The 12,798-nt window shown below is 39.1% G+C and overlaps 4 protein-coding genes across 4 annotated transcripts; 3 read left to right on the forward strand and 1 right to left on the reverse strand.

The window, feature by feature from the left end:
• Window positions 1–145: 145 nt before the first annotated feature.
• On the forward strand, window positions 146–586 carry K444DRAFT_268784 (uncharacterized protein). The gene is made up of 2 exons (XM_024871460.1): window positions 146–365; window positions 444–586. The coding sequence occupies exons 1-2, from the start codon at window positions 179–181 to the stop codon at window positions 446–448; spliced, it is 192 nt and encodes a 63-aa protein (XP_024727355.1). The 5' UTR covers window positions 146–178; the 3' UTR covers window positions 449–586.
• Window positions 587–1,914: 1,328 nt separating this feature from the next.
• On the forward strand, window positions 1,915–2,141 carry K444DRAFT_621828 (uncharacterized protein). Its single transcript, XM_024881983.1, has one exon. The coding sequence runs from the start codon at window positions 1,919–1,921 to the stop codon at window positions 2,075–2,077; it is 159 nt and encodes a 52-aa protein (XP_024727356.1). The 5' UTR covers window positions 1,915–1,918; the 3' UTR covers window positions 2,078–2,141.
• On the reverse strand, window positions 2,046–3,707 carry K444DRAFT_710320 (branched-chain-amino-acid aminotransferase). The gene is made up of 3 exons (XM_024888217.1): window positions 3,413–3,707; window positions 3,068–3,365; window positions 2,046–3,015 (listed from the first exon to the last, which is right to left on the reverse strand). Exons 1-3 carry the CDS (start codon window positions 3,525–3,527, stop codon window positions 2,292–2,294), a joined length of 1,137 nt encoding a protein of 378 aa, XP_024727357.1. The 5' UTR covers window positions 3,528–3,707; the 3' UTR covers window positions 2,046–2,291.
• A 505-nt stretch (window positions 3,708–4,212) lies between these two features.
• K444DRAFT_670167 (alpha/beta-hydrolase) lies at window positions 4,213–5,336 on the forward strand (the record flags this gene model as incomplete). The annotated part of the gene is made up of 3 exons (XM_024887593.1): window positions 4,213–4,471; window positions 4,519–5,045; window positions 5,114–5,336. 3 exons carry the CDS (start codon window positions 4,213–4,215, stop codon window positions 5,171–5,173), a joined length of 846 nt encoding a protein of 281 aa, XP_024727358.1. The 3' UTR covers window positions 5,174–5,336.
• Between the last annotated feature and the right edge of the window lie 7,462 nt (window positions 5,337–12,798).

Below are 12,798 nucleotides of genomic sequence, written 5' to 3' on the forward strand. Positions count from 1 at the left end.
CTTTGAAAATGGTTACTTTGAACCCCTGTCATCTCACCTGGTGGAGCACACGGGTTAACCAGCCGCGCTGTAGACTCTCTCGGAGAGAGCAACATGTATAAGTATTCTTACTGTCTCATTTTCACGGCTGGGCAGCGTCTCAACAGCCTTTTCGAACTCTTTGAACCTAGAATGGAGAATGGATCATAATTTCTCACCACTCAGTGTTCACGGGGCTGCAAACGAGCCATGCTATTTTTTCCCCAGTGCAGGACCGTCCCAGCGTGCTTCCGGTCGTGCTCAGCCAGATGCTGATGACTGGACGACTGTCACAGATCGTCGAGCGAAGAAGAAGATACAGAACCGTGTTGCACAGCGCACTTACCGTAAGTCTGATATTCACTTACTCGGTATCGTTGGGGTGGGGAGCTGTTCAACTCATTTTAATGATATGAAGGTAGCAGAGTGAAGCAGCGCCTTGAGTCCCTGCAGAAGCAGGTGGAAAGCCTCCAAACGGAAACACTTCTCCTGGATAGCCAAAACCACTGCAGTAGCAGTGAGGATTCAACTTCTGCCGTATCCGTAGAGGGCTCGCACAATTCGCCCCACGAACGTCAACCTTCACCTGCAAACCTATCTAAGAGTTATCACTCGTCACCTTCTATCCACCCACAACGATCCCAAGTTCCTCGACGGCAAACATATCGGGAAACATATGATGGTCACAATCCAGGCTATTATAGTGGACGGGCCCCATCAGCAAGAGGTTTGAATATTCCAATTTCCTCTACAGCAATCAACGATATATCTCTTCCACAACAGATGGCAACAGAAAGTTTCAATGGCCATCAGCAACAACAACAGCAAAACCAAGAAGAGACTTCTATTCATCAGCAGTCGTCGATGGACTGGTCAATGCCGATCCTCCCACGTCATGCGTGGTCGCCGCAGGGGCAACCAAACCCACTGCTTCCCAGTACCTCTCAATTTCCACAGGAAATCAACTCCTCGTCTTATTATAACGCAATGTTATCCCCAGCAATATCGGAGGGGAGACACTCTCAATCACAAGGCGCCGCAGTCGGAACATTTCCCTTGCCCGCCTCGTTTCCCAATCAAAGCTATTTCCCAAAGAAAGTACAATACTGCAAGTATCTTGTTCTTTGAATAAAGTAATTTTGCTGACATGGAAGTTTTCTCGGCAAACACAGTGTATGGCGATGGAAGCGCTGACAACGAGGGAGTACCGAGGAGAGAACCTCCCTTCCCTCCCACCCCACTTTCGCTGCACACAGGGCCAGTTGAGCCATCGTCTTGCGAGTCCCTGTCGACCACCTCTCACAAATATACAACAAGATCAAGAGCATCGTATGGTAAAATGCTCCCGGGCAAGGCCGACATGGTTAGGGGCTCAGGCTTTGACGATTTCCCAAGTAGACCCAAGAAAAGTTCTTCGTTAGACGAACGTTTCGGATACATCCTGGGGTGTTCCAAAGATCTAGGCTTTGATAGCTTTGATGATCTTGCTTCGGCATACTATACTTCCCAGTTTGAAGACTCAGGTCTGTTTGGTGAGCAGCGAGTAAGTCGAATGCGCCGACTGCCAGAAGTCCTTGCGTCTCTTCGGGAGCACTCTATGCGGTGGCCACAATGGGAGAGACAAGGCTATCAGAATGAGACTTGCAGTTGGCAGAAAGTATTCTTGTCGAGGAATGCATTAAATTCACCCAAAATGACATGTTGAAAAAAGAAATGCTCTTCCTTGGTCAAAAAAGCCACGACTCTGATCGTCCTACGCCGATTCTCGACTCAGCCATCAGAAAGATCTTGCAAAATGAGGTGAGTCGGAGTCTCACTCTTAATTCATCCAAATTTCAACGTCCGGTGGCGCTAACACTTTCCTCCTTCCTCTAAGCTTCCGAATCTTTGGACTGTTGTAATGGCGCTTACTACAGAGAACAGCGGAGTTCGCCAGAAAGATCGCGCGGATATCGTGTTCACAACGCTACTTGTAATGTGCTGTTCTGGTCATACATCCATGTCCGAGCTCGGTTCCTGGGTTAGTGACTATTTGAATAATAGACACCGGACAAAATAATGGAAAAGGTGTTCTTGGCGGTCAAAGCTATAGAATTCAAGTTAGACAGACGTGGGGTACGCGGAACTTTCTTTGTTGAAATATGATGACTTTGCAGAGTCATAGACAATCTAAAGTGCTTTCAGTGTTGTCATGAAGACTTTGTTAATTTACACGAATCACCGAAGGCCCTCTTGCATTTCACCATGTCTCTTGAGCTTTCTCAGGATCATGATTATTTTGAAAGCGGCATTGAAACCCCCCATTCATGTTTCTCTTGACCAAATTGTACGTCTTCAATCCACCTCTTCATCTCGGTCGCAACATCTCCAGCTTCTTGGTCATTATTCAACCCACAAGAAATCGCCACACCCTTCTCCTTCCACTTAAGTAAACGGACCGGCAATATCACAACAGCCGTACCTGTGCCAAATAGTTCTCTGAGACGCCCTTCACTTGACGCCTCTTGGAGCTCCATCATCGTGAGTTTTCTTTCCGACACGTGGAAGGAGGAGCTAGCAAGCTTCTCTCGTGCCAATTTCAGAACTGAATCTCGCGTCACCCCTGACAAGATTAAACCATCCAATGGCGGCGTGGCCAATTCCAGCTTCTCACTGTCTTTACTTCTGATCACAGCAAAGATGTTCATACCATTGGCTTCTGTAATTCGATCCCCATCAATCAGCCACAGAGTTTGATTCGATCCATTCAAATGAGCTTGATGATGTGGTACCACACTGGGTCCATAATTAGGCCCAACCTTAAAATCACCCACCCCTCCTGGCCATGCTCGAACTGAGGGTACAGTTTCCATGGTAATGGCTTTGAAACCAGATTTGTAGTAGGAACCCACGGGGGAGGCAATAAGGAATAAAAGAGCTGATGTAGGCATAACAAGAGCGAGATCAGGATTGGTGGCGATCATCGTTGGACGAAGATACAATGAGTGTCCTTGCTTACTTTATTTACCATGTCAGTGGATAGCCTGATGGATATGTTATCAAAACTCACTTGGGAATGAAGCTCTGGTCCACCTCAAGAAACTTCCAAATCAGCTTCAACAACTCATCTTCGTCCACTGTAGGTAACCCGATTCTTGCAGCAGAGCGATTGAAACGGGCTAGATTCATGCTAGGTCGAAAGAGCCGAAGTTTTCCGTCATTACCACGAAACGCTTTCATGCCTTCGAAACATGTACTGGAATAGTGAAGAACATTTACGGCAGGGCTGAGTGCGAGACTTCCGTAAGGGACGATTCTTGGGGCTTTCCAGCCGACAGTGCTGTCCCATTCAACAAGGAGCATGTGATCTGAGGAGAGTTAGTTCTGTGAATAACGGATAAATTGAATGACGTACTTGTGAAAGTACTCCCGAAAGCAGCGCTTTCTTGGGGCGATTTGGGTGATGGGCTAAGGAGAATTTCCAACAAGGAAGCATCGAGACCAGACAGTGGGGCGCTGACAGAACCCATTTTGAGTGTGAGATAGTTTGATCGAAAGGTGCTGACCCTGTGACTTCTAGGGTTGAGGAATAGACGAAGGTGGCAAGCAGTGGGAGAGATTTTGGTGAAGGTTTGGTAGCAAATCAGAGTTTCTAAGATCTCTTGATAATTATCTTAATATTTCTGGAGGCAGGCAGAGCGGTATCGGTCAACTGCTGTACTTTACTGGCTAAGCAGATTCATGACTTTGCTAGCAACGCTCGACGAAATAATAATTTGACTTTAGAAGGTATGCCTTAGTTCAGCAGGTATTGTTAGATCAATTGCAGAAGAAAGGGCCCCCGCAATACGAGAGGATTTTGGGTTTGAATGCTTGGGCTTCAAGCTTGAATTCGGGGATAATACTTGTAGCTACAGGGCTGACGTTAGCAATACAGCGCTTGGCAGCAATACTACATTCACTATTATTCAGCCCAGGGTCTCGGAGATACAGCTAGTAAACGCGAAGGATGCGGCTTACTGCATAGTGCATGCGCACTCGCGGCTCGTAAGGAATCAATCTTACTAAACGCGCAAACCCTTGGCAGGCAGTTCTGCAGTGAGATCGCTTAGAGAAACTATCATTCGAGTGCTTTTGAAAACAATTTAGTAGGACTGCGTGCGTCTTGAGACGTTCCCAATCCAGCAACTGAGGTTATCTTCCCTTCGAGTCATTATGCTAGAGGCGAACCCTACATTGATTCAGCCTGGCCCACCAGGACCCACATCTCGAGCCCCATTGGTTCTCATTCATGATGGTAGTGGGCTCATATCAAGCTACTTTTGGCTCGGCTCACTTAGCCGGAAAGTTTTTGGAATTTTTAACCCACGTTTCGAAGGAGGCGGAAAGTGGGATGACGGTGTTCCCGAAATAGCGCGAGAGTACGCACTCATGATCAAATCAGTAATTCCTAAAGGAAGAATACTACTCGGAGGTAATATCGTGCCTTGTTGAAGAGCAAATCAACTGACATGAGCCTAGGCTGGTCTTTTGGGGGCCTGTTATCACTGGAGATTGCACGTTGTCTGCTTGAGGACTCGAACGTCTCTGTCATCGGGTTGATTATGATAGACTCTCCTTATCCAAGATCAAGCATCAGCGAATTCGAAAACTTCTCCGACGAGTTTTTTGCACCTGAAGGCAGCAACCCCGCCCTTCAGCTCAAGCTGCAGCAGTGCATCCAAACCGCGCGTCAAATGATCCGTGACTGGGATCCACCAAGTTGGCATGTTGGCAGCAGTATCTTTCAAGAGTCGAAAGAGGCGTCCGAAAATATCTCCCCTCTAAATGCTTCACTTGTAGCCATGCCGCTCTCTGTCCCACCTTCCCCGCCCCCAGCAATTTTGCTCAAGGCAGCCGAATATGTACCAAATCAGGATGGGACGACGAATGGCATTGATGTTTACCGCAAAGAAAAACGTCTAGGATGGGAAAACTATGAGCACAACTTCATTCGAGTGGCTCTTGACATCAAAGGCAACCATTACAGTGTTTTCGCACAAGAAAAGGTATGCTGCCACACCTTACCTCTTGAATCCTCTTCCGAGTCCCAAGGGAAAATAACGAAGCCCAATAGGCTCAACAGCTGACAACTAAGATGAACATGGCGTGCGCAATGCTTGATCCGCGTTGTTGAAAGACTGTGATGTGTCATGTGGGAGATGAAGGCTGGGCTGAGAAACATCCGTAAATTTCGACCTCGTCATTTGAACGAGGCTGTGAAACTGCTAGAACAAAAAAACACAGGGGATGCGTGAAATCAAACATTGATGCAGAATAAAAACAAGAAAACAACCTCGAAGATCTCAATTAATTTATGTGCAATAGAACAAAGACCGAAAGTCTGTGAAGTATTCTTGTGGGGGACTTCAAGAGTTTTGGCGAGGAAAGGGGTTGAGGGGTTTGTTTGTTTGTTTATTTGTTTTATTCATACTCCGTTCTAGGCCTAAAAAGGCCTATGCAGGGACTAACTACATGAATTCTAACCTCAGGTAATGTTTTCGCTGACTAATCCACTTCTTGTCAGCAAGAAGACGCGTGCAAAAGAGGCCCTGGGCTTCAGTAAACAGCTCCAAAACCCTGTGGGAAAAACGAGCTAAAGAATGCCCTCTCCTATCCTAACGTAACACCTCACTCCCTCTTTCCCTTCCTCTCCTCCCCTTATCCCTCGCCGTCCTGGTACCTCCCTGTAACGCGTAAAAGAACAAATAGCTAGGTAACGATATATATGGGGTATGGTATCTCCCAACAAGGGCAAATAGTTGGCTTACTCGTAGTCTTCTGCCTCGAGATACCATAGATACGCCGGATATATATATAAACGCTCTGAGGTTCTATAGGTTAACTTAACGTATCAAATGCTTATAGAGATACTCATAAAGATACTTATAAAGGTGTTTCTTTAGGACTATTCTTCGAGCTATTTTACTTGCTTAGAAGAGGTAGGCTATAGGCTTGTCCAAGGACTTCGTATAAGGGGTCGAATCGCGTCTCGCTGTGTGTGTCTCTGAATTTTGTATCTTTTGACGATTGCGTAAACTCATGGTGTGATGTGAATTCTCTATTATAGCCTTGTAAGGTTAGCCAGAATCTCTATAACGTGAGATGGAGTGAGGTAAATAGGGGGTTTCCGAAAATTTGCTTTGTTGTTTTGATAGTGTTTTTCAGGGGTTCAGGGGTGGAGTGGAGATGTTGAAATTAGGGGCCTGAGGCCCCTAATAGGCTTAGTAAGCCCTGGAACCGAACGCCATGGGGCTGTGCACTAGCTTAATACCCTGTCTAGCTAGAATACCCTATATAGCTGGAATACCCTATACGGCTGGAATACCCTGTATAGCTGGAATACCCTGTATAGCTGTAATCGGTTCAGCTAGCATAGGGATTTAGTACATGTGACTTAGGGGGTTCAGGGCTATATATACGGGCTACTTACTACTATAGAACAGTAGTCAATTCAGTACGTTTTACTTGGTTTACATTACAAGCACGTAACCCTAGCTTTAGCTAGTTCAATAGGTTATGAGCACCGGAAGCTACCTCTACACACTATAAATTACTGAATCGGCTCACTTATACCTACCGGAAATATCCTTCAGAGAATACTATGGAAGACGACTTTAGTGTGGAAAAGCCCCGGATCGCCAGGCTTACAGGGCCTAATTATAGGCCCTGGAGCATTCAGGTACGTAGGCTTTTAATTGGTCAAAGCCTATGGAACGTGGTTAGCCTAGGGGTAGAAACTACTATAGAACCGGGTTCTATAGGGGGTTCTGGTTCTGGAGATAGGAGCGATCCTAAGGCCTCAGGGCCTTCCAGTAATCATACGGAGGTAAAGGACACTAAGGCAAGCACTATAATTATGAGCTTATATACTCAGGGAGCCTTATAGCATATATTACTCCTTGGAATGGCCAAGGAGCAATAGGAGGCACTAAAAGCATTATATGCCCCCCTGGGCATATAGTAGCTTAGTACTAAAATTCAGGCTTTTACTAGCTATAAGCCACCGGAACGGGGTGCCACTATTACTATAATAGCCACGGAATTGAGTACTTTATAGTACGAAATCGGAACCATTAATCCTACGGAAAAGCCCTCTAAAGCCCTCAAAATATCGATCCTTTTTGGGGCTATTAGGGCACTAGATAAGCGCTTTGCTCCCCTAATATTATAGCTTGAGATTAGTGGGAGTACTACTAATTATAGTATAATAATAGCTCGCTTTAGTAAGTACGAACGGAGAATAGGACCAAAAGAAGCCCTAAAGGAATCTGTTTTACTAGCTAAAACAGGGGAAAAGAGCCCTAAATTTCAGGGAAAATGCTTCAAATATAGTAAACAAGGCCATAGAATATCTAATTACAGGAGCAAAAAGGGAGAGAAGCAAGAAAATCAGGAAAAGAGCCCTAGTACAGGGCCCTTAGTAATCCCTAGAAAAGGCAGAGGACTCTCTCCAGGGCCTGAGAAGCCTATAGCAAACGCTAGTAGTACTAAAACCAGTTAGATAGCTCTAGCAGAGCTCACCTATAGTAAGGATTTACTATAGGTTATTGATTCTGGAAGCTCCCGTTATATAACTTATTTGCGGGAGGCTTTTACTAAATATAGGGTATTAGATACTCCTATACTAGTAACTATAGCAAATAGGGCCCGGATTCCGGCTATTACAGAGGGTACTATGCTTTTACAGGTGGCCCTGGGGGCCTCTATGCGAACTATAAAGCTTACTAGAGTGCTTTATATACCTAAGCTTACTAGGAGCTTAATTTCGGTACTATAGCTCTAGGATAAGGGTATTACTATACGTACTACTACTAGTTTTACTAGAAAGAAGCTCTTAATTAAGTTTCAGGGAGCAGTAATAGGGGTTACTAGCCGCTTAGGAAGAGTATATGCCCTGGATAGTATCCTATAAGGCACTAATATTAGGCTAAAAGCAACCACTATACCGGAAAACCAAGCTAGCCTCTAGTATTACCGCTTTGGCTATTTGAGCTCTATAAGCCTAAAGCTAGAATATATTATTTCTATAGGGCTTAAAGAGCTAATTAGGGCTTTTTAGAAGCCCTGTAAGCCCTATATTAAGGCTAAAATAGTAAGAGTAGTAAACCGGAAGGCCCCTAAGAGGGCTATAGCTCTATTAGAACGGATCTACAGCGATTTTTGGGGCCCTTATAGTATACTTATACTAGAAGGAAATACCTATATACTTATATTTACAGATAACTATACTCGTAAATCGTGGATATATCTTACCAAAACTAGGAAGTAGCTAAGAACTATGTTTTTATAGTTTAAGGCCCTAGTAGAGCTAGAATTAGGGCATAAAATCAAGGCTATATACTATAATAATACCTTAGAATATAAGTTCTTAGGGGCTTTATTACTAGACGACTATAGTATATAATTTGAGTATATTACTATCTATATCCCTAAATAGAATAGGATTTCTAAATACCTGAACCGGAGCTTAATATTAGTAACTAGGGCTATATTATTAGATACTAAGCTCCCTATATGGTTCTAGAAAGAAGCCGTAATTATAGCCTATTATTTACGAAATTAAATACTAATAAGCCCTAATAGTAATATCCCTAAGGAGGCCTATAGTAGGAAACACCCTAATATTAGGTATCTTAGGATATATAGATATATAGTATATATATATATACCTAAAGAAACTTGCTTGAAAATAAATAATATAGTTATTAAGGCCTATCTTATAGGCTATATACTTATATTAAGGCAATATAAGCTATATAAGCCTGAATAGGGGAAAATTATAGTATTTATAGTACCTGTTTTCTATAAAAACGAGTAATTAGAGTGGAACTAGAACGAGGAGCTTATTAGGAAGGAAATAGTCCCGTTTAACCTAATAGAAGCTATAATAGAATAGCCTATAGTACCTAAAGCTCCTATAATTACAGAGTATTTAGGGAGTATATATAACTCTCCTGCCCTGTTACCTGACCTCCGGTAGAGCATTCCAGGGAACTATAGGGATACTATAGTAATAGATATAAGGGCTTTGGATTCCGATTTAGGGAATACTAATTCAGGGAACCCTAATTCCCATAATTAGGGAGAACTACTAATTACGGGGCCTTTAGGGCCGTATATAAATACGGTAATTACAGGGCGTTTAATTTCAAAAACCTATACTAAGGCTATAAATAACCCTATTTATAAAGCCTATTAAAAGCAAGCGATTAGTAAAGAACTCACTAAATTATAAGCCCTTAATACCTGGAAACCGGTACTATTATTCCCTGGAAAGAAAGCCATAGGCTATAAGTGGGTATTTACTATTAAATATATTCCTATAGGCTTAATTAATTAGTATAAAGCTCGGCTAGTAGGCCAAGGCTTTAGCCAGGTTCTAGGGAACGATTTCCTAGAAACTTTTAGCCCTACTATTAGGGCTAAAAGCCTAAGGATTTTACTAGCTTTAGGGGCTTATAAGGACCTGGAAATGTATTAAATTAACGTTATTAGTACCTATCTATACTCTAAGCTCTATACTAAGATATATATACGGGTCCCTCAAGTACTAAAGTATACTAAAGGCTTAATACTTCTCTTGCTTAATTCCCTATATAGGCTTAAGTAATTAGGGAAGAAGTAATATATTAAAGCCTATATAGGGCTCAAAACCTTTGGTTTTAGCCCCTGTTTTAGTAAGCCGAATATTTTTACTACTATAGATTATAGTATAATTATAGGGCTCTATATAAATAATATACTAGTTCTGGGCCGAGATCTATAGGCTATTTAGAAGATTATTAATAGAATAGCCTCCCTATAGGAAATCAAGGATTTAGGGAATATAGCCCTAATTTTGGGTATTTAAATATATAGAGATTATATGAAATACATCCTATACCTTAATTAGAGCAAGTATATTACGGGTCTTATAGAGAGGTTTAGGCTAGGGAAAGCTAAGCTTATAAACTTCCTTATAAATAACCGGAATACTATAGTACAACAGGCTATACTTGTCGAAAATCGTATTATTTTGGCGGTTTTAAAATTTAGGTTATATAGTAAAGGCTATAGCCTTTTATATATAACTTGCAGAAATCATATAAGAAAGCTGGTTTTTCTATAGACTTAAAGAATAATCCTTTATAAGTATTTAATTAATTAAGCTTTTATATACTATATACTATTTATACTTTACTATTTATGCTTTTAATTTATTATTTTACTATTAAGTTATATTTTGTACTCTAGTATACTTTATATGGGTTTTTGTCTTATTATAGTTTCCCTCTTATATATTTTATAGTAAGTAATACAGGGAAGATAGAAACTTTATAGTTAAAGTAATACTTTTATAAAGTTCTAAGGGATGTCTATAAGGCGAATTATTAGCTTAGCAAGTTAGGGGAGAAAAGGACTATTATAATACCTTAAGCCTAAGGCCAAAATATTAAGGATATATAAGTATTAATCTTAGTATCTTATATTAATTTCTAATATATCTAGTAACTTAGATACGGATTAGCTGCAAGATATAGTTACTAGTATAATATATAGGGGTAGTAGAAATAGAGGCTAATTATAGAAGGAAAAGAAGTAGAGAAAATGAAATAAAAAATATTATACTAAAATAGTATAAGTCAGACCTTAATTAGAACCAGACTTTAGTATTCGGAAATGAAATTATACTATTAATTTATATATTATTTTTAGTTATAGTAAAAGCCGGAATTAAAATAGCTTTAATCTTAGTAGTAAAACTTGCTCCTAAGTCCGAAAAAGATACCTAAAAGAGGAAATACCCTCAAATTCAAGTAAAATAGTAAACTGGAATCGGAAATAAGAATTAAAAAGAAATCGGAAATAAGAAATTATATAAATAAACTAGAGAAGCTTCTAGAGAAAGAAATAAATACCAAATAGAAAAAGAAAAGAAATTTCAGAAAAATCAGAAAAATTAGTAAAATCGTATTTATTATTTTTATTACCTTTAATAGTATTAATAGATATACCTAGTTTAGTAAAATCAAGGGAAAATACTATAGGTATCGAGCTAATAGAGCAGGAAAGAAAGTATAAGTAATAGAAATAAGATTAGAAAAGCTATTACTTTATTACTACTAATACTAAAACTCGAATCTTAACTATATCTATTATTATTAACCGGTTTCTTCCTAATTCCGGTTCCTAAATCAAAAGATATATTTAAACGGGAAATTAGCCCTTTAGGAATATTATTAATAGAAGTCTCAAATACGGAAACTCTATAATTAGCTATAAAAGAAATTATTAAGATTAATATAGCTAAGAACAAGTATATACTAGTACCGGGTTTAAACCTGCTGCTTATAGGAGCTCTTGAAATACTATAGTTTTAGGGAAGTAATATCTCTATATTCTTGAAATAGTATATAAATATATATAAGAACTATTATATTCCTAATAATACTAAAAGAGAGAGAATTATCCGTTATATCTCTTCTATTTACAAGAATTATATTAAGGCTATACCGGAGTATTATACTAATAATTCAGGAGATTATTAGGAGACTAAGTTCTTTAAGGCCTTACTAAAGAAATTCCGAGAATATAACTGGGAAATACTTAAAATTAGCTATAACTTTCTTAATTGGATTATTATATAAGCCCAGAATAGAGGAATCTTATCCAAGTCTTATATTAATATATTTAATAGAGTATTAAAGGAATTATTAAAGAAGAAAGAGATAAATGAAATTATTTAGTACCGAGAATTTATAAGGGAATTATTTATTCTAGTAAGAGATTATATTCTTAAGAATATAAACTTCGAGCCTATAGACGTTTCTATCTATAAATATAGTAAGATATATAAGAAAGCAGTAATATCCTATTAGTATAAAGAGAAGAAATATTATTTTAATATTACTAATAATCCAGATATATCTAGACTTAGATAAGAATACTTGGATATAATAGTCTATAATATAGTTTCTAAGCTAGAAAATAATTATTTCTTACCGGTTCCTCCTATTATATTTCTTGAAACTACTATAGGTATAGGTAAGAGGAAAACCCAGCCTATAGCTAATTATACGAAATCTACTAAAAGTAGTAAACCTAAAAGAGATAATATTAACTAGCTAGTAAGGAATCTGGAAAAACTATCTATTACTATTATAACTTAAGAGAACCTATAAAGATAACTTAATATAGCTACTATTATAATTCGGAAGAATATCCATAGCCTGCTTATATAGCCTAGCTAACTATAGTAAGTATAATAGTATTAATAGCCTAGTAGGTATAATTCGAGTTTTCGGGAAAAAATATACTAGAAATTATAGTAGAGGTTATAAAGAATATTATAGCGGCTATAGTAATCGAGCTAGAATAGGTAAAGAGTCTGAATAATTATATTCTAGAGGAAGTTAGTCTTAAGTATAGTTAGAAAATACTATTTAAGTTAATATAGCCTATAGTATAGACCCAGAACCGAGAGAACGAATTTGCTATAGGTACTATAATAGGAATAAGAATAATAATATTAACCTAGAATATATTTATATTTCTTAATTCTATTACCTACTAATAAAAGAACTTATAAACTATAGATATACTTACTAATTTAATAAAAGATAGTATAAAGAACTATTTAAGCCTAAATAAGAAAGTATTCTCTTTTTCCTTACTAGTAAGTACTAGTAGTTTAACTAAATTATTTCCCAAGTTCAAAAAGAAGAATTCGACTATAACTTAAATACTTAATCCAAAAATATCTAGAAATTAATAGGAGAT

The sequence above is a fragment of the Hyaloscypha bicolor genome (assembly GCF_002865645.1).
Source record: "Hyaloscypha bicolor E unplaced genomic scaffold K444scaffold_183, whole genome shotgun sequence".
NCBI classification, from domain to species: domain Eukaryota; kingdom Fungi; phylum Ascomycota; class Leotiomycetes; order Helotiales; family Hyaloscyphaceae; genus Hyaloscypha; species Hyaloscypha bicolor.

Excerpts from the sequence above, each read along its gene's own strand:
- K444DRAFT_268784 (XM_024871460.1), top strand. The coding sequence starts at position 179 with ATGGATCATAATTTCTCACCACTCAGTGTTCACGGGGCTGCAAACGAG.
- K444DRAFT_621828 (XM_024881983.1), top strand. The coding sequence starts at position 1,919 with ATGGCGCTTACTACAGAGAACAGCGGAGTTCGCCAGAAAGATCGCGCG.
- K444DRAFT_710320 (XM_024888217.1), bottom strand. The coding sequence starts at position 3,527 with ATGGGTTCTGTCAGCGCCCCACTGTCTGGTCTCGATGCTTCCTTGTTG. Across the intron at positions 3,366-3,412 it reads TTTCGGGAGTACTTTCACAA|ATCACATGCTCCTTGTTGAA; the intron begins GTACGTCATTCA and ends AACTCTCCTCAG. Across the intron at positions 3,016-3,067 it reads GACCAGAGCTTCATTCCCAA|TAAGCAAGGACACTCATTGT; the intron begins GTGAGTTTTGAT and ends TGGTAAATAAAG.